At 34.3% G+C, this 24,867-nt stretch overlaps 1 protein-coding gene across 3 annotated transcripts in view; it reads right to left on the bottom strand.

Moving 5' to 3' along the window:
* The window catches only part of Nmdar2 (glutamate ionotropic receptor NMDA type subunit 2), a 597,673-nt gene that overhangs the window by 139,865 nt on the left and 432,941 nt on the right, over positions 1 to 24,867 (bottom strand). For all 3 annotated transcript variants that reach the window (XM_076778738.1, XM_076778739.1, XM_076778740.1), the window contains exons 7-8: positions 22,906 to 23,092; positions 21,326 to 21,464 (exon numbers count right to left, since the gene is read on the bottom strand). In XM_076778738.1, the coding sequence (XP_076634853.1) occupies positions 21,326 to 21,464; positions 22,906 to 23,092 (326 nt within the window). The remainder of the gene's footprint in view (positions 1 to 21,325; positions 21,465 to 22,905; positions 23,093 to 24,867) is intronic.

Genomic DNA, 24,867 nt, shown 5'->3' with positions numbered 1-24,867 from the left:
TTAATTTAAAAGATATGATGGTGAAGTTTCACTGTTTAAATGGAACTGTTACGTACGGGGTAGAGGAGGATGGTAGGTGGTTGTGAGCGATTGCTCGCCCCCCGACGTAACGTTAAACATCTTTGTGTTTTTGAAGGAAAGTATATGGGATCGGAGTTGATCTAAGCTTATACAAACTCCTTGCTCGTTTAGGACAAGATTGGGAAGTGTATATTAAAGAAAAGAAACGAAATGAAATCGAAATTATTATACAGGGTGTTCCGCCACCCCTGGGAAAAATTTTAATGGGGGATTCTAGAGGCCAAAATACGACGAAAATGAAGAATACTAATTTATTGATGAAGGCTTCGTTAAAAAGTTATTAGCAATTAAATTCAAAAATTTCAAATCGTTCTGGAAAAATTATGTCCGGTTGTGGGGGTCAATTACAATCATTTTTAGTGAATAGACATACCCTCGAAATCTTACCCACTTTTTAGAAAAAAATTCGAGAATTTGTGAGTTTTCGACAAAATTTAAAAATTTCAAATCGTTCTGGAAAAATTATTTTCGGTTGCGGGGGTCAATTATAATCATTTTTGGTGAATAGACATACCCCCGTACCTCAGTACTGGCGGAACTTTAAACGTTAATAACTTTTTAACGAAGCCTCCATCAACAAATTGGTATTCTTGATTTCCGTCTTATTTTGGCCTCTAGAATCCCCCATTAAAATTTTTCCCAGGGGTGGCCGAACACCCTGTATATTTTATGAAAACAGAAATTTTGGATTTGGCAAACGGGTTACAAAATGGTCACAAATTGATTGCTCACCAGTTTAGCGCTGTATGCTCTCTCTCTCTCTCTCTCTCTCTCTCTCTCTCTTTTTCTCATTCACCTCGCGCAACGGGTCGTAGCTTAATATAAGGAATACACTAGTCACTTATATTACTAATCCAAACCAAACAATGTTACTAATAAGAAAAATAATAATAATAATAATGATAATTAATTTTAATAACAAGGTATTTGACGGGTAGCTCAAGTCTTTCGCGGGTTAACCGACGAACTCTGCTTACAAAGCTAACCGGGACAGACCAGCACACACCTCGCGATTTTACAACTGACTGCGCCGCCCTAGCCAAATTTTTGGATTTTTAATATATGTTGAGGTGCTGACTTGCTTTACGGACTTCCGTGTGCAGATTTCTGAGAAAAAGAGAAGAATTCGGTGACAATGCTGACTCTAAGAAAATGTAAAATGTTCGCGGTTAATGACCCGTTCGTCGGGACGTAACAGAACTATATATTTCTTTTTTTGATCATGCGATAGTGCTTTTCAAGACGAATTCATTAAGCTGCAATTTATTCACCCGATTTTTATTAGTTTTCAAGATATAACGCTTAGAAATTTACTGATTTTCAGCGGCGACGTCACAACTTAAGTGGAAAGTCATAAAAGCGACCCTACACGAGGTCTACCGAGGGTCTACACTCGGAAATGTAGGCCCGAAGCGTAAGAAATATGGAAAGTATTAACCATCCAAATTATTAACAACACTATCCTCGATGTGGCAAACTTGGACCGTGATGGACAATACTTTCCATGTTTCTTACTTTTCAAGCCTGCCGTTTCGAGTGTAGACCCTTGCTATCGGTTTCAACAGGCAGAGCTAAGTACCGCAACAATGGGACCGTTTTTATGGCTTACCACTCAAGTTGTGACGTTTCCGCTGAAAATCAGTAAATTTCTAAGCGTTATATCTTGAAAACTAATAAAAATCGGGTGAATAAATTGCAGCTTAATGAATTCGTCTTGAAAAGCACTATCGCATGATCTAGAAAAAAATATATAGTTGCATTTAAAAAACGAAACTTCACCATCATATCTTTTAAATTAATAAGATAAACAAAATTTTCGTTTGCGCCAAAATAGAAATGCCATTTTATCCTGCAATTTACATATAAACAATTTTTTCATATCATCCATAGTTTTTGAAATATCGCGACTGTCACACCATAGCGTGGACACCCTGTATATCTGTTCCTAGATTGCAATCGTTAATTATCCGAAGAGAAAGAAGTTTTGAACATTGCTGTAGGTACCCTAGAGCAAGGTAATTATGAACTGCAAAAGAAACACGATTTTAAATGTTTCAATTTAGAGCTAAGCTTTCCATACTTTGAACATTGAAATATTCTATTATTTCAACGGTACTTCACAACGTAATTACATTTAGGAGCTACTTCCAATCAGTTGATCAGATCAAACGTGTTTAGTGTCGCTCGTGAGTGCCAGTAACTTTACAAATAACTCTTATTGTGTTGCGTACGTGAGACTACGCCAGGTCCTTCAACCTAAGCAATAGAACGATACACAGTCTCGCCTGCAAATGTTGGTGCTAATAGTATACATACAGGGTGTTCGGCCATCCCTGGGAAAAATTTTAATGGGAGATTCTAGAGGCCAAAATAAGACGAAAATCAAGTATATTAATTTGTTGATGAAGGTTTCGTTAAAAAGTTATTAACGTTTAAAGTGCCGCGCGTACTGAATTTTGTTGATAGGTCAGGATACGAAATAATAAACTTAGACACAATTAACGAACAAAATAGAAATTTATATAAATGCAAATATGGCTGTACAGAAGTGTTCCGTTTGACAATGTAACGACGTAATGCGACGATCGCTTGACGTAACGACATTCGCGACGAGCTCGAACATAGCTCGAACATTCTCAGTAGGCGATGACTGGACACACATCTAGTGCCTGAGAAATAAGCTCGTTCATTTTTCTAACAAATCTTTTTCTAGAAAGTGGGTAGGATTTTGGAGATAGGTCTATTCACCAAAAATTATTGTATTTGGCCCCCGTAACCAAAAATAACTTTTCCAGAAAGATTTGACATTTTTTAATTTTGTCCAAAAATTTCACATCTTCTCGAATTTTTTTCTCGAAAGTGGGTAGGATTTTGAGGGTATGTCTAATGACCAAAAATGATTGTAATTGACACTCACAACCGGAAATAATTTAATCAGAACAATTTGAAATTTTTTTTTTCGCCGCAAACCCCTTGTCGATTTTTCTTAAAAATTCGTTTTTGATTCTTAATAAATTTGGTTGGCGCTGTACAGAAAAGTTGTTAATACTTTTTTATAGGTACCTATGAGTTCTGCTTCAGAAAAAAATTTCAATGAGATACCTTTACTATTGTAGGAGTTATGGCTGTTTGAAAATTGGACCAATTTTAGAGGGTTTTTCTCACTTTACAGTCAAAGAACAACTTTTTCAATATTGTTAGAATTTCTATATATTTTCCACTAAAATACGCGTTGTTTGCATTTTGAAAAATTAAAATCGTCCAATCCGTTCAAAAGTTATGATATTTTAAAGATTCGCATGAAATTTCAGGGAAGCATTTCTGGCTTCACATTAAATTTTCGGTAAAGAATTTTTTTCTCGAAAGTGTTACAAGCGTGAGCGCGAGATCCTGGATTCGGTCGAGGGCAGTACTCGACCGGTGGTTTTAGGTATGGTTGGGAGAGAGAAAGGAGTTCCGAACAAACCAGGGGCTCTATACCCTGGGAGCCGTAGGAGTAGGTTACGTGGACGAACCAGGGGATCTATACCCTGGGAGCCACGGAGTTAGATTTATAAGGAAAATGTATGGTTTGACGGACGAACCAGGGGCTTTATACCCTGGGAGCCACGTAGGTTTTTAGGAAGTTTTAGGATCTTGCTCTGTCGTAATGGTACACCTCGAGCAGTAAAGGTGTACGGGTTCATGAGATATCTCTCGTCTTACTGTTGATAAAGTTCAGGGTTGTATTAAGTGAATAATGCAAGTGAGGATAACTACTTGAATATATTCTGATAGATGCTCAAGTACAATTGTCGATTATTTGAACTAGTACTATTGCTCGAGGGGCCGTTTGTCCCTTCGTGGATGGACGCACAGTGCAGGCACGGGGAGGATACCGGAAGTATGCTTCAAGCGATTCCCGGTATCCTCCCAAATCGTGCGGAGGGGTCACTGTGGGGTATTTAGTGGGCAGGTCCCGTGCCCGTTATTCCATGGGCGCGGGGAATTCCACACAGCCCTCCCGCCTCTTCTCAAAGAGGTGGGAGGGATTCTTTCGAAGATTTTCCCCACGAAAAAAAAACTAGTACTATTGCTAGGTTGCCACGACGGCGAGAGTTTTAAATCGGCTTTTACGCGGTGCGTTCACGGGAGCTATTACTCGATTAGACGATTGAAACTCACAATTAAAACCGCTAGGGTGAATAGTTGCTCGAAGGGGATTTTAGCCCGAACTTGCTTCGAGTGTCAAAGTGACGTCGTCTCGAGAGGTTTTGAGAAAAACTGAACTCGAGTGAGAAAATGCGGCCCTTATACAGGGTGTTCGGCCACCCCTGGGAAAAATTTTAATGGGGGATTTTAGAGGCCAAAATAAGGCAAAAATCAAGAATACCAATTTGTTGATGGAGGCTTCGTTAAAAAGTTATTAATAATTAAATTCAAAAATTTCAAATCGTTCTGGAAAAATTATGTTCGGTCGCGGGGGTCAATTACAATCATTTTTGGTGAATACACATACTTCCGAAATCCTACCCACTTTCGAGAAAAAAATTCGAGTAAGTGCTGAAAGTTTTGGGTGAAAAAAAAGACTTTCGAATCGTCTTGGAAAAATTATTTTTAGTTGCAGGGGTCAATTGTAAGCATTTTTGGTCAATAGACATACCCCCGAAATCCTACTCAGTTTCGAGAAAAAAATTCCTTGCCGAAAATATAATTTCTGGCCAGAAATGTTTGCCCGAATTTTCATGCAAATCTTTAAAACGTCATAACTTCTGAACGGATTGGACGATTTTAATGTTCAAAAAAGCAAACTACGCGTATTTTGATGGAGAATAAGTACAAGTCGCAAAAATATTCGAAAAGTTGGACCTTGACCCCGCAAAATGAAAAAAACCCCATAAAAATGGTCCAATTTTCAAACAGCCATAACTCCTACAATAGCGAATATATTTCAGTGAAACTTTTTTCTGAAATAGAGCTCATGAGTACCTACAAAAAAGTATTAGACAACTTTTCTGTAGGGCGTCAAACAAAATTACTAAAAATGAAAAAGGAATTTTTAAGAAAAATCGACAGGGGTAGGTGCCTAAATTTTTCAACGAAAAAAAAAATTTTAATTAATTCTACAGAAATTATTTTCGTTTGCGGAGGTCAATTGCAATTATTTTTGGTGAATAGACATACCCCCGAAATCCTGCGCATTTTCGAGATAAAAATTCAGTACGTTCGGAACTTTAAGCGTTAATAACTGTTTACGGAAGCCTTCATCAACAAATTGGTATTCTTGATTTTCGTCTTATTTTGGTCTCTAGAATCCCCCATTAAAATTTTTCCCAGGGGTGGCCGAACACCCTGTATACTAGAAATTGAGCCCTTATAGTGGCGGGGCATTACCATATAAAGCAATGAAAATTGGGCCAGGTGTTCACATACGGCATGAGTCAATCTCGCCCGGGGGGTTGTACGCTAGATGATCGGGTCAACGCCCAAGCCACCAAACATTTCGGTCCCATACATGAATTATATGTAACAGTGTATTCACCAAAAATAATTTTTTCAGAATGATTTGAAATTTTTTAATTTATTTTTTTAATAACTTTTTAATGTAGCCTCAGCCAAGAAATTGATATTTTTGATTTTCGTCTTATTTTAGCCTCTAGAATCTCCCATTAAAATTTTTTCCAGGTGTGACCGAACAACCTGTATAGATGTGTGGTGTCAGTACATATACAGCGGCCACTGGCCGTTGTCATTTGAAAAGCGGAGATAAAAAACAGCCAACCAGGAGGGTCTTCTGAGTACAGAACTACCCCCGCTAACACTATAAATGAGAATCCTACCAAAAATGGTAACAAATCCTACGCAAGTGCTATTAAACACAAATACACCCCCACTAAAGATCAAGCCATAATACAATTGTTTATATTTAAAATTTTAACAATAAAATTTATTGATCCTATAATTGTAGAAATATCTGCAATATGTAAAGAAAAAATTGTAAAATCAACAGATATAGAAGGATGATATATTAAAGAAGATAAAGGAGGATAAATAAGTTCATCCTGTTTCTCCACCAGAATATAAGCAAGGAGCTGTCTAATAAGCACGGTTCGCACAGTATAGCAATAAGGCATAGTGCTTCGCGGCCGAAACAAACTGACTATCAAAACCGTAGACACGTAACGAGAGACGTGACGGTACGATTATGATCCAAAGAGTAATGAAATCGCGGAGTTTAATTCCCTAAAAATCTGTGGGGGCGGATTCAAATGTACGTTAGAAATTACGGTATTCAATATTCTTCAAATTGCGTTAATTACCGAGCTGCTGTATCTCGACGGAAGTGACCTCCATTTCAAAGGTTAGATAAGTAGCAGGGCGATTTTCTAATGCACGCGAGTGGCAAGGAAGAATTGGGAAACGAAATGTTCGGCATACGTAACACCAGTTCATATTGCAAAAATAAAATATAATATTCCTATATTTTTATGATTAGTTGAATAAAATCATTTCAACACATTATATTTTAAATATAATATATATGATATATTAGATACTAAAATGATAAGATTCATTTCGCGAATATCAAACGGTAAAATATTCATATACATGGATAAAAAAGAAACAGTGGCTCTCCTAACCTCTAACTATAAATCTATCGAAATAAAAAATCATAAAATAGGAATAAGACCTATGCTGCAACCTGCATAATGTATCATTCTAAAATAGAAAATATGTTTAAAGCAAACAGTGTCAAGCCATATTCAAAAATAACATATCTAAAAGCTGAGATGATTGATCCAGAATACTCGCATATATTAAGTTTCAGTAGGCAAGTGTACGTAAACGCTGACGATATCCAAAATATACCTGATTCCCTTCTAATTACCTTAGATGATATCCAATATCGATATCCGATATCCAATATTTTTGCTACGTCGGACAAATTAAACTGCTACATATGTAAACAAGAGAACCACACAGCAGACCACTGGTCCTACAATACAAACACATCGCAAACTCACGCTATACAAACACAACAATGGGATAAACACAACCACATCCACCAATATAGACTTCTCGTACGATTGAAGGAAAATGTTTGACAAATAAGGACACAATGGAAATCGAATCAGCAAGCTTACCAGCAGAGGCATCAATATTAACTGAATTACCTGTCACCAAAACTGGCATGAAAAGACTTCTATCGCAAACATTGTTGGAAAACCCACCAAAATATGTCAACCTCAACGACATGGAATTCAAACCACCATTGCCCAATATAAACAAAGAAAAACTATCACCCCTAAAAAAAAGCCAAGGCCCATATCTTCGATTGATAACCATGAAAAAAGAGAAGAAATGTTTAATCCAGCCAAACAAAAAATTGAACGTATTACATTTGAAATTATAATCAATTGAAGAATTTTATAGAAAACTCAATAGCAGCAACTGACCCAATTAAAACAGCTAAAAAATTTACAGAGGACACACCCGCTCTAATAAAAATGCTGTCAAAAATGTACCCTTTCCTAAGAGAACGTAGTATTAAAAATAGAATCCATAGATTACAGAAAAAATGAACTCCCAATCCACTATACGACTCTACATATACTACAGACTTGTCATCAGACTCCGATATTATGCAAGAAAAGGAAAGAAAAGTAAAGACTACAATTATACAATAATGGGAAAAATAATACAATGGAATATTAATGGAAACAAACTTTTAAAAAAAAAACACCATCCATCAAAGAGACCCACCAAACTGCAGCTCCTGTGGAAACACACCAATGGCAACAAACCACATTCTGTACGAATGCAGAGAATTCGACCAAGATAGACAGGTTTATGGTATCAGGTCAGATACGGTCCTAACATCCAGAGACCATTAAGGAATACCTTGAAATTCGTGAGCGACTCAAATCTATGGCACAAAATTTAACGATACAAATATAAAAAGCAGCATCGTTAATCGTCGCTAATGATCCAGATGTCGATGCTACGTAAAAGAAAACCAAAAGAAGAAGAAGAAGAAGTAATTACATTTCAGTAATCGCGAATCGGTTTGCAGAAAACAAGCCGTTGTAAAGCATAGCTTGTTTACTTCCAACGCTCAGTGACTTGTTTAAATAGCACCTTGGCGATACCAATTAATATTCCACTTCCTATCGACGCTTGTTTACGATCCTTTGTTCCGTCAACTTGGAAACTAGAAGTTCGCGGAGATACTGTGTTTGTGTCTTAATTGGATTTCCGTTCCCTGACGATTCCCTTAGCGCGTTCGTGGCATATTCTCGACGCCTTGCTCGTTACGACGTACATATTATGATACATGTAAACAATACTTTTACACCATTTTTTTTTACCATTTCAATATTTTATGCCAGAAAAAAATTTTACATTTGTGATATTTTTAAACTACATCGATTTATTGTCCAATAGGCATACTAGATCATTTGGTAAAAAAAATCATCGTCCAATTACATGATCAAATTTAAAAACTTTAATACAAAAGTTAGATATTCAGCAAACATTTTATTGTATTAAGTACAATACTTTTTTCGTTCTTACCATACATTTAGTTAATCTTCTTCTATAGTTCGGAAGCAGTTACTTAGTTTATGAAAATGATTATTAATATAAAAATAACTGATAAGCATTCATAACATGTGGCAGTTATTCTTACAAAGCCAATAATAAAAAAAGAGTTAAATATAGAGACTGGTTGAAATGTGTCATGAATTGAGGCCAATCAAACTTTGTTTGTCCAATCCTGAAACATGAAATTGCATTTAATCGACTACGTTTTGTTCTCCACTGATAGAAATCGCATTATTCAACGCTTGTTTCTGTCGAAATTGGGATCCATGGACATCGAGATTTTCCCACCAAATCGAGCTGAAGTTTCAAAACTACCGTATCCTGTGATATTGCTGCGTAATAACATTTATCAATTGTTTGTTTTAACTAGAAATTTTATATCCGTTTTATCGACAAAATGGGAATTTAACGAACAAGTTCTAAACTTTCATGTCAGTACAATTACATTTTACACTCACTGTATATCTCTACAAAAATTGCAAATGCCTCCAAAAAGCACAATAATTTTTCCCTTCGTTTTCTTTCGAAACACCAACAGTGTATTATTGAAGAATATTCGTATGAATTCTCATGTTTATATTGAGTCCTCAGCTAGTGTAAACACCGATGACACGTAAGACACCAGCCAACCATTAATTATCTGGACCACAATATCATCGAGGAACATTCGCGGCAAATAAATCGTCCGACGATCGAACGAAACAATTGGAGTTTCGATTTGAAAAACAATTCTCTCCTTTTCCTGTAGACCCTTTTCTGATTTCATTGACGTCACGCAGGACCAATTTTCGTCGACATTCGATTTCGTTATAATCTCGATTGCGATTCTCCATCCGCGCTTGGAAGTATCTGAACGTTTCATATAAAGTGGCTGCATTTCGCGGTTTACGGAACCACAAGAAGCGATTACACGAAACTCAATCGCCGTGACAGGGACGTACAAGTGTTTCTTATCATGTGGGATCCATTTCAATAGCAGATTGAGGACACAAATAAAAAAGTTCGTATAACTCTCTTGACATTCTTTCGTTGAAGTTTTATAAAACATTCTATATGAAGCTTTTCTTACGAACCGTATCCACTGTATTTTTAACCAATTAGTTGGTCATCCATCAGTGTTTTCGGTTCTTTGTGTCATTGATTTTCCTAGTCCCTTGGACAAGAAAGAATTTTATTGCAGCATATGATTGATAGCAAAGTTAAATCTACTATGACATTTTTCCATTAATTTATAATATTCTTAGTGTACGTAGAGACCATTATATTTTTATATTATTTCTTTTATCGCCAGACACAGGGAAAGAAAATAATTTATGCCACTGTCAATCAAATTTTAACAAAATATGGGAACATTCTTTTGACAAAAGTTGTATTATTCGATGAAGCAAATGTAACTTGAAAAAAAGGTTTTTTCCAAGGTAAATCTTTGAAATTTCAAACTCACAATTTCTTTTAATGTAATCATATATTTTTTTTTCTATATTGTTATAGAGTATAAAGGACGAATTCAGCGATATACAAAACTGTATAAAAACTATGAATTAAAATGAAGTGGAAACGAATTACAAGGATAAAAAATTTTCAAATTCGATGTAGCACCATTTCCCGTTGTCAGATTTCACTGCATATTTTTATCTCATAATTAGTTTTAAGGCTATTCATTTTATACGGTATATTCCCTTGCATTCATTCTATATTTTACAATGATAAAAATAGACATATTTAAATATATTCGTTATTTGTAACACATAGAAAAAAATGTTTTGAATAAAACTTGTACTGTTTAACGAAGTAAATATAATGCGAAAAAGTATATTTTTATTCCGTAATAAATTTTTGTAATTGGAGAATCGCGGCTTATAAAAAACAAATAATTCAAAATTTTGTTTTTATATCCTTATAAAGCGTAAAAGGCGAATTTAAAGAGGAATTAAAATATATGATAGCGATACATTTTAACACTAAACCTACCGCTACTGGTCAAATGACCGTTTTTCAAATTTCGTTTAGAATTTCTAACACACAATATTATTTTAGCGTCATTTAATTTCATGACTTTTCTTATAGTATACATACAATGAATTTTACAATATTCACTTCTATCTTATTGTTTGTTTTCTGAGAAAAATATGTAGTCTGTCTTGCCCACCACGACCGATCATCTGACCGGCCTTTCAGACTTGCCAACATGCGTTTTCTGGCGGGTATATGTACATCCAGTGAATACAAAATTTCCAACAGCCGAGCGCGACTTTGGTTTTGCGCGATTATTGACGATCCATAAATAACTCATTGATGGAACTATAGGAAATCCCATTTCAGATTTAATGAGTCGTGTCTTATCCGATGTTACTGAAAATGCCGCTCGATGTCGCGGATTTTCCGTGTTTCCCCGGTTAAATGCGATCTCATCGAACGGTGACGGAATAAAACGTCGATTTCTGGACCACCCGCTGTTGATTGGAAATCGACGGACGATGAAATTGGAAGTCGAAAGCTGCCCGGGCGAATATCCAATGAACGCGAATAACCAAGCCTGATACGAGTGGTTTAGGGACGTGATTGGGACGCTATTAATTAGAAGGATTAAGCGTTGACTGTGATTCGATTCGTTGATTATAGACAATTGGATCAATGAACATCAAATATGAAAGGTGTATCGAAATACATGTATAGATGTAAGGTAGAAAGTCGTCGCATAAATGTAATTAAAATGTTCGCGTAAACACCTGTTTGGCCTTGTTTCAAAGTTACGGGCAAGTGCATTAAACCAAAAGTAGGTACTCTAAAAGATAAGTAGTATAGAAGCGATAAAACATTGCACAATAAAATATATGTAAGACAATTAAGCGGACCACGAGTTCAAGGTGCACGATTTAGAACAATGGTGCTCAAACTGTACATAACGAACACGTACAGAGTGTTCCAACGTTGATGGAATAACAAAGAAATGGGCGATTTTACATGGGAAAACAAATAAAAAATAAAAAGTACATATTTTTCATTCGAAAAATATTTGAAAAATTCATTGTGTATACGTGCAATAAAATACACTTTGACTGCACAAGTAAAAAGAGTGGGTAATAAACAAACATGTCAGAGCAATTCGTACTAAATAAATTTTCAAACTTAATTATCTTAAAAATAAAGCCTCGGGTAACAAAAATTTTATTCCTTTTGTTAGATTTGTTTTTTCATATAGGATCGTTCTCTTCTAAAAATAAATTTGTCAAATTGAACTTTAATCTTACTTCGTTACCTTCGAAGAACATATTAATTTCTTTCTCTTTAGTTAAAAATTTATGTTTTATCTTTGAAAGTATATTTTCTAAAATCAAAATGTTCTAATGCAAAATAAATTCTGATACCTTACAAGGAATATTCTCGATAACGTTTTTGATTTACTGATTCTATTAGATCAGACGTATTTCGCCAAAACTGGAAGATCAGAAAAGTACATTTTAAATATCTATAATAGAATCGAATATAGTTAAGTACCAGGAGAGATGAAAAGTTTTCTGAGCGATAAATTCAATGTAGAAGGTGGAAGGTGGAATATAAACGAGCGATGAACATCTTTCACAAAATCTTCATCAAAGTACGTAATACTGTCGTTCAAACTTACAGTTAAGTTTTAAAACGAAGATAATAAATGTTTGAAACACGAACGTGAAATCATTATACTATCGAGGAAAGTTGACAGGCTGCATGAATTAGGAAGTTATCAGCACCTACAATAAAAGAGTGTTTAATGAAACAACGTTCATAAAGAATTACGTGAAATTGCTGAACCAGAAATTATTACACGTAGATCGATTAAAAGTTACGAAGTTCTGAACATTCGTAATGGAAAAAGAATATCGAAGCAGCCTCTAAAACTTTATCAGTATAAAATTTCATGATAAGTTTCGCAAATCATAAATCTAAAGAAGTTGAAACATGGGAGAAATTAGCTTTACAATTATTACTTGAAAATTGTTAAAATTTGTAAAATGTTTGAATTTTCAATTATAACTATTGTTTTACAATTTTGATAATATTCATGAGAAGAAATATGAACATTCGCAAAATTTTAATAAAGAAAATATTGATTACTTTCTAGTGGTATTTTTCTTTTAATGGGCAAAACATGTTCTTTTTTTGAAGACAAGCCGATGACAACGCGTTGTTAACTACGGGAGCAATAATAATTTAATTAAATATTAAGTGTTGTATGACTGAACTAACTGCAGAGCAACTTACGAACGCTAGAAATTCTAAGGAAGTCTTCGCGTAAATCTTTCCGCGTCAGAACGTGTATTTCGAGAGGAATTTTGTAAACGACTTTGTGTAGCTAGTACGACATCACCACAATCCCAAATACGTGGTAAGTCTGCGTGTAAATGCGGGATATTCTCCCGTCAGTGTCGGTTACTCGCTTTCCGTTAGTCTTCCAAACTTGAACGCGGAACATTTCCGAGTGGTCGAAAGCAAATCGATCGACCGCTTACTCACGACTTTAAAACCCTAACATGTTAACCTTCGACTGAGGGATTAATAGATTAATGTAATTTTTATCAAAATTCATTACAGTCTCTGCAAGCTTTTTATGAAAACGTTTTTGACTAACAAAGTATTCTTATTACTCATTTGTATATTTATTATTGTAGATCCGAGACAAGTGTTCTTTCAGCAGTAATTAACTTTTATTTCAGGGTTCCGATATACTGGGTGTTCGGCCACCCCAGAGAAAAATTTTAATGGGAGATACTAATTTGTTGTTCGTTAAAAAGTTATAGAAACATTTCTGACCACACACTATATTTTCGGTAAAGAATTTTTTTTCTCGAAAGTACGTAGGATTTCGGGGGTGTCTATTCACCAGAAATGATTGTAATTGACCCCTGTAACCAAAAATAATTTTTTCATAATGATTTGAAATTTTTTAATAACTTTTTAACGAAGCCTCAGTCAAAAAATTGATATTCTCGATTTTTGTCTTATTTTGGCCTCTAGAATTTCCCATTAAAATTTTTCCCAGAGGTGGCCAAACACCCTGTATAATATGCTCAAATTTGTAAGATCGCCCTAATTTGATTTTCTTTTCTCAAACTTCAAATAATATATCGAGTTTAACTTTTTTTTAAAGATATTGTTTGTACCGATTTGAAATTGAAATACCATTAGTGCAAGTAGAAAACGAAATATTTGACTTATAATGATAATTCTTTTAAAGAATAATCTCATAAACCAAAATAAGATAAAGTAAAATATTGTAATAAAAAAACACTTGACTATTAAATACTTGTTAAGTATTTCAGCTGAGACAGCTGAATGTATTTCAATAAAATTTCATATTTAAGTTAACGTTTTTACCCCAAATCTGATAAAATTTCATACATACTGTCTCTATGTGTTCTGCTAATAAAAACAATAAATTGTATCTTAGTTATTTTATCGTTATTGATCTCAGTTTTATTTTGACTCCTAATATCACTTTCTGGAAGGAATTAACATTAATATCCGGAACACCCTGTGTACCGGATATGTATCGCCGAGTTTCTTTTAAGAATTGTACGTTCTCAAGTCGCGAACCCGGCTTGCTCGTTTGGCAAATTAATGTCGTTGGAGCAGGTTATGTATAAATAATGCACTGAGAGCGGTTTGTGTGCGTTCTTTATTCGGTTTGTTCCGATTTACTTTTTGGAAGAGCAAGTGACATTTTTGGCGATGCTCGCGGTTTACATAGTCTCGGTTCTATTGCTATTGGTGAAAACTGTTGTGGATGGGGATGTACAAATTTTGACTCATTGGTGGTTGACGATGGTAGTGGGTGTGACTATTTCTAACTGTAAGGGGAGATGCACGACGTAGGAATTTTCCGTTCGGGGAAAGTTCCGGAGGCCCCTGGTGTCGAAAACAATGTAGTGTAAAAATAATGCTAGAGTGGTCGATGGCAGCTCACGTGCGTTTCAAATGTTGTGTTTTTAGGGTAAGGAATTATGGAACAATGGGTCGGTCGGGGACTCGAGAGTGGTTCGACCGTTGTCTTTGTTCAAGCAGTCAGTGATCCTCCTTCCCCCCTGAACTACGTTATAGCGCGTTGAAGGGATAACGACAATTTATCATGAACTTGTATGTTATCATGTGACGGTAATTAAAAAAAAATATAAACTGTTATTCCAATCCAGAGCCGATCTGGTCATATAAGAAATTTACTCAATTCAATAATAAAAGTTATTTGATTATTTAAAATTTCCCAAGTAGTCAAAATAACTGCTTTTGGGCAATATAGGTATAACACATATATATATCGGAAATGAAGGAGGGCGGAGGCAACTATAATTATTAATAAACGCATTTATATGTTGTATAAAAAGTCACAAAATTCTAAGAAACTGTGCCATTATATACATAATTGTTTTTCTAATTGAAATTGAAAAGCAGTCAAAATGACTTCCTTAGGCAATCTAGTGTTAACGAAAGAAGGCACGCTAACCGTAGCCATAAAGCGCGTAGACAACGTCGTGGGCTCGGCTGTACGCTTGAACACCCTGTGTAGTGACACGCCAAGGTATCGGTTAAGGCATTCCTCTGCGGTAACTTCTAAACACGGAATTATGCAAAGAATTCCTTAACGCACGAAGAGTTCGCGCTGGCATATTAAAAGCGAGCCTTTGATCCCTCAAAATTCACAAGAAACGGAAATCATTAAACTCGGGAGTGGCCATGCTTGCGCAGAAAGTCAGGAACATCGTAATTTGTGCTAAGTCAAATTCATAGTCCGTTCCAAAAGTTGTCCCAACTTAAATTAAACCAACATTTTTTCACAAACGGATAATCACTTTTATAATAAGGTATTGGAAAGCATCGTTTCTGTAGAAATACGTGATTTACAATGCTTGTGGAAGCTCTTGCAACATCTTTGATCCGTCCTCCATAAGATGGTGCAAAAAGACATGTTCGAAGCCTTTTGAATGTTTGATATCACGTCGAAGAGCTTTCCTTGCAATTTCATTTGGCTTTAATGGCATCGGTGCAATAACGTCGTAACTATAGATACGTGTTACTGGTAAGTATCGATGTGTACGATATTACAAGCGAGCAAAGAGCTACGCCGTTAATGTGCATTACTTTTCTATTCGAAAGATGTAGCGTATTTTGGAACGTAACAACTAGCAATAATAAGGTGGTGGAATAGTAAAATTAGTCAAAATCAGGTGAATTTAACGTGATGTAATTTGTAAACAACCCCGTGAGCCTTATAAATATTGCAGTATGCACTTTGTTCCTTAATATTAAATAATACAATCACTACACTAGAAATAACTTTTACACTTAAAAAAAAGAGGATGAAAGAGAAAATGACAAAGGCAATAATTACTAGTAATAATAAACAATCACTGGAAACATCCCCTTTCACAAACCAAAGCACGAATGATATTCTCAAAAATGTCTTTCAATTAAATATACTTAAATAACCTTTAACAATGTCATTCGCCAGATTTGGCTACTTTTAATATTTTCCAAATTGCAAGAAATGCAATTTTGTTATGCCTTTCGATGAGGCAAGACATTCTAGAGACAAAATACGTTTTCCTTCAGAAGGGATGCATTTACAATACTCGACTGCAAAAATCGTTATTATTTCGTGAAAAAGTGTTACTGTAATTTCAGTTTAAAGTCGTCGGGAACGTGTATTTCGCACAAACGATGTCCTTGATTTTCTGTGCAGACGTCGGTGCACGCTTTTAAAGATTTTTCATTTCTCATAAATTCAGCAAGACCAAAGGACCTCTTTTAATATACCCAGAGCAAACACAAGCACGGCTCAGCGGTGGGTTTCAAATTCCTAACGCCAAGTTTAACGAGGTCATCTCTCTCACCTTTAATCAAATACGATTCGCGCGTGTCGAAAGGTAATATTCTCTTCAGCGGGTTTCGTGACATTTTCGTAATGACTTCGTTTCGTTCGCCAGCCAGGAAATGTTTTTTGCTGCGTATCGACCATGAGAAATTGGGTCAGTCGCGATTAAAGATGTCCATTTTATTGCGAGAGACATCCGAGGGGGTGACATCCGACGGACTATCCCGATGCAAACGCAGTCGAACAACCTCAAAAATCTGTTGGTTTCATTGTCTTCATTTTCCGCGGGCTTTGATTTTGTTGTTTTTTCTCTATTTCTCATTTCTCGGTTCACCGCACAGCAGTTCTTTCTCGGGGATTGAATACTCTCAAAAGGAATATTCGGAATGTCACAGAACACGCTACAGTGTATGAATTTTAAGGAGAATAAGAAAATGTTACGAGTTATCGTGGAACGATCCATTCATAATTGCAATTACAGTGGGAATAAAAAGCAATCGTAGAGCAATCAATTTCCACAAAACCTCTATAGAACTCTGTTTGCTACAAAAAGATGTATACCTATTCTTAGAAATTTGAAGAATAAATTTTATTCAAAATAAATTGTTCATTTATACTTTCTACGAAACTCTTGACTTCCTATTTCATAACACTATACAGGGTGCGCAGCCACCACTGGGAAAAATTTTAATGAAAGATTTTAAAGGCCAAAATAAGACGAAAATCAAGAATACCAATTTGTTGATTGAAGCTTCGTTAAAAAGTTATTAACAAAATAATTAATAAAATTTGTCCACGTACATGAATTTTTTTCTCGAAAATGAGTAGGATTTCGGAGGTATGTGTATTCACCAAAAATGATTGAAATTGACCGCCGCAATCGAAAATAATTTTTTCACCATTGTTTGAAATTCCTCAATTTTCAGGGTAACAGACACTTATGGTCAGACATTATATTTTTAGTAAAGAAATTTTTTTTCGAAAATAGCAAAGATTTCGGGTGTATGTCAATTTACAAAAAATGATTGTAATTGATTCCCGCAAATGAAAATAATTTTTTTCACAACGATTTGAAATCTCTTTTCTTCGCTGAAAAATTTAGGTACCTATCCCCTGTCGATTTCTTTACAAATTCGTTTTTCATTTTTAATAAATTTGTTTGACACTCTACAGAAAAGTTGTATAATACATTTTTGTAGGCACCCATGGGCATTACTACAGAAATAAATTTCAATGAGATATCTTTACTATTGTAGGAGTTATGGCCGTTTAAAAATTGGACCACTTTTATGGGGGTTTTCACATTTTACGGGATCAAGGAGCAACTTTTCCAATATTTTTAGAATTTCTACATATTCTCTATTAAAATACGCGTTGATTGTTTTTTTTACGAATTTTAACATTAAAATCCTTCAATCCGTTCAGAAATTATGACGTTTTAAAGATATGCATGAAATTTCAGGGAAGCCTTTCTGGCCTCTCATTAGATTTTCGGTAAAGAATTTTTTTTTCGAAAGTGCTTGTAAATGACCCCTGTAACTAAATATAATTTTTTTAGCATAATTTGAAATTTTTTAATTTCGTCTAAAAATTTCAGTACTTACTCGAATTTTTTTCTCGAAAGTGGGTAGGAATTCAGTATGTATGTCAGGTATGCGTATTCACCAAAAATGATTATAATTGAGCTCTGCAACCAAAAATAATTTTTTCAGAATGATTTGAAATTTGTGATTTTAATTATTAATAACTTTTTAACAAAGTCTCAGTCAAGAAATTGATATTCTTGATTTTCGTCGTATTTTGGTCTCTAGAATTTTCCATTAAAATTTTTCCCAGGGGTGGGCGAATACTCTGTATGTGTAATAACTACAAGCTAATCCATGGAATGTCAACATAATTATTATCGGTATATCTGCAGACGTTGTCAATATAGGAAGTGTTCTCAATTTAAATACAAGTAACTGTAATAGTATCAAAGTGAAAGAAAAATTATTATAAATCTGCATAACAGGTGCAAAACGTTACAAGAGATTTCAAAAATTATGAATAGACGGAAGTCCACGATTCAAGAAATTATTGACAGACATGTTGATAGAGAAACTTTAAAGAATAAAACAAGAAGTTTAATGATTGTTCTTGAGATTTCTAAGAATATGTATGCATTTTTTTTGTAATAAAGGAAGTTCTATAAAGTTTTTGTTGAAATTAATTGCTGTACTAATATTTTTTACATTCACTGCATGGTATTAAATATCGTTTGATAGTTCTTTTGTTTTCTCTTTTTGTTTTGTGTTAATAATATGAAAAATCAAACTCCTAAGGCTTTGCTTGTCTTTCCCGTGTGAAATAACAACTATTAAAAAAGCTCTGGAATTTATTAACGACTCGATATATAACCAATTTGCTATGTTCTCAGAGCTCTAGAGACTATCCAAAACTTTCAAACAACTGACACGATGACTCACGGAATCCAAACAATTTAGTCAAGATATATTAAGAACAATAAAGCCATTCAGTTTATCTGGATATTAATTAATTCCATATTAAGAGCTCAACAGTGAGATGCAAGGGAAGACTTTTAATCCTTAAGTGGATTACTGGGGCCACTGCGGACTTCCGCAAGTTTAAACTAATAATTGTTTAATATATGTCAATGTAATTATTTGAAAATTTATGTAATTTTCCATTAGCTCATTATTTTTTAAATGCTTTAAAGGAATGTTAATTTCTATTTACTAATTTGGTAAAAATCAATATTAAATAAAATAATTCAATTGTTGGACTTACATTTCGCTTACTGAATGGATAATCGCGGCTGTTTGATTCTTAGTAACGAGGTCTGTTTTTCGTCACACAGTTCTAAGATAAGCAGATCTGAACTGAGATAATATAAACACAAACATAAAGTGATGCCAGAAAAGGCAGTCGAGTTCTACATGTAGATCTCGCGCTATAAACTTGTAAGACATTTTAACTGTATTTTCCTGAAAGAGATATATTTCGTGGTATTGAAATCATTTTGGGGTAAGTTTTATACGTGTGACAAAAGAATGGTGTACTTGTCAAAAGACTGCTCCCTCACGAAATTTTATAAGCTTGAAATACGTTGCAAAGGACAATATTTTGTACAACTTTTTCCTACACACATAATAAATGATCGACTTTAGTTTCTAAGATATTGGTAAAAAACTTTCGGTATCATTATACTGAATTCGATCACCTATTATACGTATAAAAAAAACTTGTCCAAAATATCTTTATAACATATTTTAGGTCCATCAAAATCCCTGAGGGAGCGGCCTTTCAACAGGTTGACCAAAAGAATAATTAGTTATAAAAAATTTATTTAGTAATTTTATCTATCAAACTCAAACATGTGAGAATATACGTAGTAAAACAGTAAAGCGTACTATAAGTGCTGGTAAAGAAAGTACTATTCCTGATTCATCAACAGAACTACAAGAAAAGTGGATGAAATGTTCAAATTGTTATTTATGTTTAATAAAGAGACGTGTCTTTCAAATTTGCCAAAAATGTAATAAAAATGTATGCAAATAATATTCAAAAATAATTTGTAGTGACTGTTTAAAATAAAGAAGCATTGTATACTTTGTATTTGATATTCGTTGTAAAATAATCCCATCTAATTTAGTTTTCAAATTTTTAATATCTTCATGTATTTCTAAATCTATTACTATAAAACAATTGGCATTTTAAACAAATCTGCTACATGGTAAGTAGAAGAGAAAGATGACTTTATGAATTCACATGCGAGGCCCAATAACTAAACTAAGATTGAGAGTCCACTTAAAGGTTAAACTGAATCCAGAAACTAAATTTTCTAATATCCGCAAGAATATCACGTAACAAAATCGGAGAGTATAAAATAGATCTCAATAAATTAAGAAGAAATAACCAAGTCTAAATAACACAAATATTAATAGGACACTGTAAATTAACTTATGTTCAAACGATAACGTAAATCTCACGATCAGTATGAAACGTATATTTGAATGCAATGATTTTCATCATACTAGAGAAAAACACAAAATTGAAAATGGTGCGAGAAAAGTAATGAGCTCAATTGAAAACATAATGAAACTTATCAGTTTTTTAAAGGACATTAATGTACATGACATGATCTAAAGTAAGAATATGTAAGTTATTAATGGTCGTTTGTGATCTTACATAGAATAAATACAAAAATGATGTTGATAAAGTTCCATAAAGTTTTTGTTGAAATTGACTGTTGTTCGAATACTTTTTGTACCTACTGTATATCGTATCGTATTAACATTCCATAAATCTAGTTATTTAGAAAATCCTAAGAAAATAATTTAAAATACCTGGAATAGAATTGGACACATTTAAACGCATTCAAGTTTCGATATAGCCCATTTATTCTCCCCAGAGATACAAAAAACGGTATCGATCCGATGCAAAAAAGAAACAAATAGAAAAGTTATGCAGTTTGTTAACGAATCTTATTCATCCGTTTTAAGCCAGTGACTTTCCTTGTCGTTCCACACCAGTTCATCCGTACATTCGCGTGCGATTGGATAAATCTGATATTTTGAGACTCGAATCCCCTATTAGCCCACATTCAGTTGCCAGATCCCTCCCGAACTTTCAACATTCGTATTACGCTTTATGCTGATCTTCTGGAACGCGATGCACATTTCGACCGCTTCGTTCGAGTATCGACGTTTCCGACGTTGAAGTTAACAATTTCTTCGCAAGGAATCGTCAATACTTTAAACGTCGGGGTGCGTCTTCGAGGAGAACATAGAAAACACGTGCAGCGTTTGCACTCACCTCTTCCCAAACGAGTTGTTTGCTCACGCCTGGACGAAGATTCATGATTTTCAGTTCGGCTGCTTTGAGAACGCCGTCTTGAGTGAACTCCACGTTCGGTTTCCCTTGATCGCCCTCCACCGACACGTTTTTCAAGTATCTGCCCACAAAGAGGAAACGCAATTTGTACTTGAAAATCGCGTACCAGTGCTGTGCAGTTTATTTTTCACGATTCACTTCCAAATGCAAGCGAAGGAAATATAGAAGAGTCTTGTGATTAATACTTTGACTGCCACGTCATTCATACGGGATGTTCGGCAACCTCTGGGAAAAATTGTAGTAACAGATTCTAGAGGTCAAAATAGGACGACAATCAAGAATACCAATTTGTTGATAGAGGCTTCGTTAAAAAGTTATTAACGTTTGAAGTTCCACCCGTACAGAATTTTTTTCTCGAAAATAGGTAAAATTTCGGGGGTATGTCTATTCACCATAAATGATTGTAATTGACCCTTGCAACCGAAAATAATTTTTTCAGAGCGATTTGAAACACATGAAATTTTAGGGGAATCATTCATTCATGATCAGATATTATATTTTCGCTAACGAATTTTTTTGTTGAAACTGGGTAGGATTTCGGGGGTATGTCTATTCACTAAAAATGATTGGAATTGACCCCTACAACCAAAAATAATTTTTTCAGAGTGATTTGAAATTTCCAAATTTAATTTTTTAATAACTTTTTAATGAAGCCTCAGTCTAGAAATTGGTATTCTTGATTTTTGTCTTATTTTGGTCTCTAGAATCTTCCATTAAATTTTTCCCCAGAGGTGACCGAACTTCCTGTATATGGGTGACTTAATTTTTTACTATGGAACTAAAACAATTAATTCTCAGATTGAAATGTTAAAGGAAATAACTTTGAATAGGATTCATGGATTTCGGTTAGGTTACAAAAATAAGTGCTAAGACAAATTCTAATTCATGTAGTTTACAATTATTTAAAGTCAAAGTTTTGGTCTCCTAAAAAATTTTACGATTTTGTCAACGTGTTAAAAAAGATTTAAAATGATAAAGTCCCTTGTATTTTTTTACTTGAAAATTGTATATTACCAGCAACTCGGGAGAAAAAGACAGTTTTTCACTTTTCAGGAAAATATACGTTGAAAATTACATTTCTCTTCATTCATCTCATTTATCTGATAAATGAAGGAACTGGAGAATATAAATATAACCAGAAAATAATTTCTACGTTCACTTAATTTATTTTTTCCATTATAAAATTCCAACTAAAAATTTAATGTATCGTTGTTAAAAAATAATCAATACAGAACTTTTTGAGTAATTTTTTTTTTTGTAACTCTCAGAGCACAGTATCGTGAAAACAATTAATTAACGTGAAACGAAAGGAATTGCACATTGATAGTATCGTTAAAAAATTGTGATATTATCTCGTCAGATTTCATAGATAATATTACTTATGAACCATGAACATATTTATATAAATCCATGAATATTCTGTAAAACATTAATTTCTTTACATCACCAAAAGTACTAATAAATAATGAAAACATAAATACGTTTGATCGAAGAATAATTACTTGAAGAACAGGTCTCCGGTGTTCCAGCGAGATTCACCGTAGCTTTCTTCACAGCTTAGCTGAGTATTCAGGCTGAGGTTTTCGTTATCCTGATCGTTCAAAAAGTCCTCGACACCATATGCATAAACTTTGACCGCGGTTGTGATCTCGCTCACCAGGCTCTCCGTGCTCGTGTCAAAGTGCACACCTGAAAAAGAAGCGTTAAAACTGAAAACGTATACACGCATGAGCTAAACGAGAACATGCTTCCATTAGAAATAAATACGAGCAGTACGTCGGAGGGCACAGAAACCTGACACAAGGAACGTCAGTTGACAGACGAAACTGATTCGAGGGACTTTAATTAAATTCCTTTTGAAACAATTCACCGTCGTCGATCGTTTGGTAGAACGAAAGTGTCGATCGTCAGAGACGCGGATATGTGAACCACGCTTCTGTAAATAAATCGGTGGAAACACGTTACTCGGTTCTTTTTTGCTAACATTAACGAATAATCTATTAGCTGTTTATCCTCGAACGAGCGGTCCACTGACGATATAAAAGTAAATGTTTATGCCTCTAATTAATTTTAATCACCGAAGAGGGAATGGTATTTCGTTTTTATCGGGGCTTCTCTTACGGACGAGCGCCGCTCGATATTTCGAGTGGCCGACCGTTGAAAAGGACATTCGGAAGCATGGTGAAAATCACGGAAATCGGAAATTGATGCCTTCCTCGGATTCCATCTTGGCTGCCCTTCGAGAACGAATACATTCATGGAATTCTGCCTGACAGAAATATTCAATACATCGAAACCTACATGCTTTTCCGAATCTCTTACGTTTTCGAGGCGGAAAACTTGAAATACGACGGTTCGATGAATTTTACTAGAATTCTTATCACAGATGACGTACCGTGGAATTTTTATAAGAAATTTTATAATCGTCGACTGACAATCAGTGGGGTCATTTTATGCGAAATCAGACTTTTGGAGTAAGTTTTTAAATTACGTTCAATTTTGAATATTTTATTTAGCGATATTTAAACGTATCTCAAAAGATTTTTCAAAATTTTGTATATTGTTAAAGTTACAGTGCAAAGTTGAGTGCTACCTTTTTTAAAAAAACTATAACAATTGGACTAACAAACGGATGAGAACATGCTTTTGGTTGCTTGTAGCGAAGGCATTAGTGTACCAAATAAAAATTGTACCGATTAAACAAAAACTGTTTTTCACCATTTGCTTTGTAATTGTTTGAAACAAAATCGAGGAGAAGGCATTAATTATTAGGAACATTTCTGAGCCACTATTTCACGAAGTTGTTAAAATCATGGCCGGGGAAAAAGATTTCATTTCTATTAAAAGAGACGGTTTAAAAGTGCAAATTCAAAACGTTTAATTTCAAATAATTTGCGAAAACGTTATTTACTTTTCAAACAAGATTATCCGTTAATAAAAGTTGGATGCAGTAAATTTGTTTAGCTTTTGAAGAGTGTGTTAAAAGGATCCAGTGAACCTCTTTCTGTGTATGCATGTCATACAGATCAAAATATGAAGTTAATATTTGCTGGAGTCAAATTGCAGAAGTTAATAATTGTGCTTTGTTCAAACACAGAATTAGCATAAATTGTAGAAATATAGTTTTTCATACCTTAATTTGTATTGGTTTGGCAACTGAGCAATTGCGGATTTTTTTAATAAAATAAATGACAATTTTTTATGGAAAAAAATAACTTTATTTAGTAATGTATTGACCGTTTTGAACAATTACCTTTTACCATTTTTCAGGTAATATCATAATTTCATGTTCATAAAAATTCTGGTTTTTATTGTTAAAAAACTGAACGAAGTGTGATTTCATACCATTATCATTATTTAAATTTTGATTATTCAAGAAGTTTTGCAAAGAACGAAACAATTGATAATCTGACGGTGCAAGGTCAGGACTATACAGGGTGTTCGGCCACCCCTGAGAAAAATTT

This window comes from Colletes latitarsis, chromosome 11, assembly GCF_051014445.1.
Source record: "Colletes latitarsis isolate SP2378_abdomen chromosome 11, iyColLati1, whole genome shotgun sequence".
NCBI lineage: Eukaryota > Metazoa > Arthropoda > Insecta > Hymenoptera > Colletidae > Colletes > Colletes latitarsis.
Note: the sequence above shows the minus strand (reverse complement) of the source record. Positions and strands in the feature narration are given on the sequence as shown.